This window comes from Theobroma cacao, chromosome 7 (assembly GCF_053813885.1).
Source record: "Theobroma cacao isolate CCN51 chromosome 7, ASM5381388v1, whole genome shotgun sequence".
Classification (NCBI taxonomy): Eukaryota; Viridiplantae; Streptophyta; class Magnoliopsida; order Malvales; family Malvaceae; genus Theobroma; species Theobroma cacao.
This window is the reverse complement of record NC_142645.1, coordinates 5,395,937-5,401,936: the sequence shown is the minus strand read 5'-3', so window position 1 is coordinate 5,401,936 and position 6,000 is coordinate 5,395,937. Positions and strand designations below refer to the sequence as shown.

The window sequence follows — 6,000 nt, the reverse complement described above, 5'->3', positions numbered from 1 at the left end:
TGTGACAGCCCTGGCATTCTTAGCCCGCGTACGATGTCCAGCTCCCAACTCATTTGAAACCCTTGTGCTGTAAAATAATTTTGCTTTTCTCAGTATGTAAAATCTTAGAGATCAATAAACAAATGGGAGAAGATACTCAACAAACTAACCTTGCTGCAGCACTATGGCCTTAAGTTATCATGTAGGCAATATCCTTTTTGAAAAAAAAAAAAAAGAATCATGTAAGCAATAGCTTCAAAAAATTCACCATGTCAACTTTCAAAATGATTAAAATTAACGGAATATGTAACACGGACTCTTCAATTTATCTCAACTTATTTGTATCCGATAGTTTTTGAATACTTTATTATTCATACGGGGTATTGACACTTGTATCTACAAAATTAATGTAAAAATTTGTCAAAAACATGATGTATCCTTATGTAATACCCGTCCATGTAACAGAATATAGTCAATACATATTTGAAAACTATAGTGCCAAGCTTTACCACATTGCAATCAATGAAGTAGTTACATCTGAATTAGGCATCAAGCCAGCTAACAACACAAGAAGCTTAGAAACATGAGAGAAAGACTTATAATTGGCTAGCTCGAATATTGAAAAATGTTAATCTCGAGCTCAAATATTGAAAAGGGAATGGATTCATTCATATTTGCTGCATTAAATTCACAAACTATCAAACTTAATATGGTGGCCAGAAATTTTTTTTTTTTGAGACTAATGTAACTCTCCTTTAAAACGTTTTGATAACTGAAGAATTATTGAATGCTATACTAATAAAAAAACTCTTCTGGTTGAAAATTTAACGAATTAATTCATAAAACAAAAACTTTAATGCTATTGAACCTGAAATCTCTTTAAAACGTTTTTAAATACATCTTAGTCTCTCCTTCCTCATGGTTATCCTATAAATAAACATTTTCTAGGCAAACTAATTCTTGCAGCAGTACCAAAGTATTCTGCCAACCAAAACGAGAGACATCAATTACTCCTTGAGTCGCAATGGCAAGTTTCAATAGTTATGTTGCTTTTGGAGTTTTGGTTATTATGGCAAGTGGAGCGGTCATGGCTCGTGATGTTGATCCCATCAAGGCAAATAACTGTGAAACTAAGATGACATTGCGTTGTGTCAATGAAGTTTTTGCAAGTATATTCAAGACCGGACTTGTTACGGATCATTGTTGCATTGAGCTGATAGGACTCGGTAAATTTTGTCATGATGCATTAATCAAGAAAACTCTTGAAAATCCTCTATTTAAGAATAATGATACATCGGTGATCTTATCAAGAGGTGCACAAGTATGGAATAAGTGCACTTTAGTTAAAAAAGATGTTTCGCCCTCTCCTTCTCCATATTAGGAAGGTTGAAAATTAAGTTTTATCAATAAATATTTGCTTATTTTTATTGAGTAATCTACAATTCCATTGAAAAAAAATATATATATATATATATAGTGGTTTCAATTTTCTTTTTTTGTTTCTAAATAAACAAAATCTCGTTGGAACAATACCCTGGCTTCCAAGGGTAAGAACAACTTTTATATTCTTTTGAGACAAGTAATTTTGATGTTACTATAGCTTATTTAAGTGTTCATTGGTTTAGTTTGTTGCAACAAATCATTGTCAGATATAGAGGAATACAGCACTTACAACATCACTTTTTATGCGAAAAAGATGATAGCTCAAGAAAGGAAATATAAATGGAGTGACAACCTATTTAGAAACGAGAATCTTTCTTTTTGGTTTTCTAAATATAAGGGGTGGCTTGACTTAGAAATACAAGAACCACTTGTTTGTTTTTTATGATGAGATATGTTTCCTAAAATGATCAATTGAAGTTCTTATTTAATAATTGAATACAATGAGATTTATTTACTTTTCTTTTCTCGAAGGGTAAGGGACTAGCCCATTCATTGTGTAAATCGTTTCTTTCCAACAACTAGTTTAACTTCGTCAAGTATTGGCCCATTTAATTGTTATTAATATTCTCAACGATCCAACAAAAAATGCATATTCAGTTGCCAGTTTCCATATCATTTTCTGCATGAAGCTCAACTTTAGTCCATTTTCTGTACAACGCAATGAACAATAGGGCACCAGCTTGACAGGAGAGACCGCATATTCAGCCCATCCACAAACCCTGCAGAACAATAAAGCAAAAAGGGAATCCTAAGGAAGATTAATTAACCTGATAAGACTCCCTGAAAAGTTCAGAAGCTCGGGTGTCATTGAGCCAGATTTCTTTATAATTGAAGAGCTGTTACTAAAGAAATTAGCCCAACTTATTTGTATCCGATAGTATTTGAATACTTTAGTATTCATACAGGGTATTGACACTTGTATCTAGAAAATTAATGTAAAAATTTGTCAAAAACATGATGTATCCTTGTGCTGTAAAATATTTTTGCTTTTCTCAGTAGGTAAAATCTTAGAGATCAATAAACAAACGGGAGAAGATACCCAACAAACTAACCTTGCTGCAGCACTACGGCCTTAAGTTATCATGTAGGCAATATCCTTTTTTTTTTAAAAAAAAAAAAAAAAGGAATCATGTAGGCAATAGCTTTAAAAAATTCACCATGTCAACTTTCAAAATGATTAAAATTAACGGAATATGTAACGCAAACTCTTCAATTTATCCCAACTTATTTGTATCCGATAGATTTTGAATACTTTATTATTCATACGGGGTATTGACACTTGTATCAACAAAATTAATGTAAAAATTTGTCAAAAACATGATGTATCCTTATGTAATACCCTATCCCGAGTCCATGCAACAGAATATAGTCAATACATATTTGAAAACTATAGTGCCAAGCTTTACCACATAGCAATCAATGAAGTAGTTACTTCTGAATTAGGCGTCAAGCCAGCTAACAACACAAGAAGCTTAGAAACATGAGAGAAAGACTTATAATTGGCTAGCTCAAACATTGAAAAAGGTTAATCTCGAGCTCAAATATTGAAAAAGGAATGGGATTTACCGAGCCGAGGGATGACTATCTCCTATGTTTTTCTTTCATACTGCTGCATTAATTTCACAAACTATCAAACTTAATATGGTGGCCCGAAATTTTTTTTTTTGGAGACTAATGTAACTCTCCTTTAAAACGTTTTGATAACTGAAGAATTATTGAATGCTATACTAATAAAAAACTCTTCTGGTTGAAAATTTATCAAATTAATTCATAAAACAAAAACTTTAATGCTATTGAACTTGAAATCTCACTAAAACGTTTTTAAAAACATCTTAGTCTTTCCTTCCTCATGGTTCTCCTATAAATAAACATTTTCTTGGCAAACTTATTCTTGCAGCAGTACCAAAGTATTCTGCCAAGCAAAATGAGACATATCAATTACTCCTTGACTCGCAATGGCAAGTTTCAATAGTTATGTTGCTTTTGGAGTTTTAGTTATTATGGCAAGTGGAGCGGTCATGGCTCGTGATGTTGATCCCATCAAGGCAAATAACTGTGAAACTAAGATGACATTGCCTTGTGTCACTGAAGTTTTTGCAAGTATATTCAAGACCGGAATTGTTACGGATCATTGTTGCATTGAGCTGATAGGACTCGGTAAATTTTGTCATGATGCATTAATCAAGAAAACTCTTGAAAATCCTCTATTTAAGAATAATGATACATCGGTGATCTTATCAAGAGGTGCACAAGTATGGAATAAGTGCACTTTAGTTAAAAAAGATGTTTCGCCCTCTCCTTCTCCATATTAGGAAGGTTGAAAATTAAGTTTTATCAATAAATATTAAAAAAATATTACCTTTGTGATTTGCAATATTGTATCCTATGGTATTAAAGAAATCATGATCCTAAACTTTTGATTCCAGCGCATTTGTTGGGTTTTCAGGATTTGGAATAAGTCACTGCATATTATTGGATTTGTTCTCTTTAACGTGATTGAGGTGCATCCTAACGAAGCTAGCACTTGTAAGTAAAGTGCTTCGAGATGTGGAAAGACATCGAAAATGCCCTATAAATTTACAGGATGATGTAAGTTTAAATAATAATATGTAATCGGTGCCTGATTACCTGCAGTGTGCTCTAATCTAACGAATAAGAAATTATTGTCAAATTGTACTTGAATATCATTTCTTTTTTATCAATTTCATGTTCTATAATTTTTTCAACTTGTTAAGATTCTAAGATTTCAACTTGAAAGTCTGGAGCTCAAATATTGAAAAAGGTTTATCATGAGCTCGAACATTGAAAAAGGAATAAGATTTATTAAGACGAGAGATGACTCTCTCTTGTGTTTTTCATTCATTAATGTCACAATCTATCAAACTTAATATGGTGGCTGGAAATCATTTTTTTTAGACTAATGTCACTTTCCTTTAAAACATTCTAATAACTGAAGTTACTTAATACTATAATAACAATAATAATACTAATAAAAACTCTTTTGGTTTATAATTTAGCCAATTAATTTATAAACCGAAAAATTTAAAGCTATTGAACCTGAAATCTCATTAAAACATTTTTCAATACATCTTAATCTCTCCTTCCTCATGGTTATCCTATAAATGACCATTTTCTAGGAAAATTAATTCTTGCAGCAGTACCAAAGTATTATGCCAAGCAAAACGAGAGACATTATTCTTCCTTGAGGCGCAATGGCAAGTTTCAATAGTTATATTGTTTTTGGAGTTTTAGTTGTTATGGCAAATGGAGCGGTCATGGCTCGTGATGTTGATCCCATCAAGGCAAACAACTGTGAAACTAAGATGACATTGCATTGCGTCAATGAAGTTTTTACAAGTATATTTAAGACCGGAATTGTTACGGATAATTGTTGCATTGAGCTGATAGGACTTGGTAAATTTTGTCATGATGCATTAATCAAGAAAACTCTTGAAAATCCTCTATTTAAGAATAATGATACATCGGTGATCTTATCAAGAGGTGCACAAGTGTGGAACAAGTGCACTTTAGTTAGCAAAGATGTTTCGCCCTCTCCTTCTCCTTATTAGGAAGGTTGAAAATTAAGTTTTATCAATAAATATTAAAAAAATATTACCTTTGTGATTTGCAATATTGTATCCTATGGTATTAAAGAAATCATGATCCTAAACTTTTGATTCTAGCGCATTCGTTGGGTTTTCAAGATTTGGAATGAGAAATCTTCTATAAACATTTCATGCTACTTGCCTTTTCGAAGAATCGACACTCTCCACACAAACGATGTCGGATATAGGAAATGTAGCTTGTTGCCTTGTCATCAACATCAGAAGAAGACACCTCTTGGAACTCATGCTCACCTTTAATAAGCATATTAATTATAGGATAATCTATTTCATGTGGGATTTATCCAAGGGCTGCAAGTAAAAGTAAATCCTACTTTAGCCTGCATTTGTAATTGAGAAATCATACTCATTCTATCAACCCTAATTTTGCTCGACATTGGTATGAAAAGAAATAGTGAATTGCTAGGGCATTTCCTAAAAAGATTTGGTCCCAAGGTACTTTACTCCGAAAGCGTTTCCATGAATTTCGTGGTTTTTATTCTGTTTTAAGAATTTTCAAGTAACGGCATTTGGGTATATCGTTTAATGATAAGTATTTGTATTTTTTATTTTAAAAGTTGAGTTCTGATCTTTTTATTCAAATTAAAAGAAAGAGAATCTTTGAGGAATATTAGACAATGACCAATATTTTAGCCAGGTTTTGGAAGTCCAACTCTATTAGGGACGGAAAGAGACCAGTCCATATGGGCAACTAAATTAAGGAATAAAGAAGAATTCAAAAGGTAAAAAGAAAAGATAGCCTAATAAAAATTAGATTACGATGTAATCTACACATTCTGTTTCATATTTTCTTCAAAAGATAGAGTAGGAAGAAATGATAAAAAGTTGGTCGTTCAGTGCCTAGGCGGAATCGTATATTAATCAAAGAGTTTGATCGGCTACCCATCCATGGAGGGTGGGGGTCCCTTTTCCTAAGGGTAGGGGCGGAGCACAAGATCTTCACAGAGAAGAAGGT

General features: G+C 32.5%; 1 protein-coding gene across 1 annotated transcript; it reads left to right on the top strand.

Annotated features, from left to right (window-relative positions):
• The first annotated feature begins 1,003 nt into the window (after window positions 1–1,003).
• On the top strand, window positions 1,004–1,360 carry LOC148761523 (protein DOWN-REGULATED IN DIF1 11-like). Its single transcript, XM_088808632.1, has one exon. The coding sequence runs from the start codon at window positions 1,004–1,006 to the stop codon at window positions 1,358–1,360; it is 357 nt and encodes a 118-aa protein (XP_088664758.1).
• Window positions 1,361–6,000: the final 4,640 nt, after the last annotated feature.

Bases quoted from the DNA above. Each gene is read 5' to 3' on its own strand.
- LOC148761523 (XM_088808632.1), top strand. From the start codon at position 1,004: ATGGCAAGTTTCAATAGTTATGTTGCTTTTGGAGTTTTGGTTATTATG.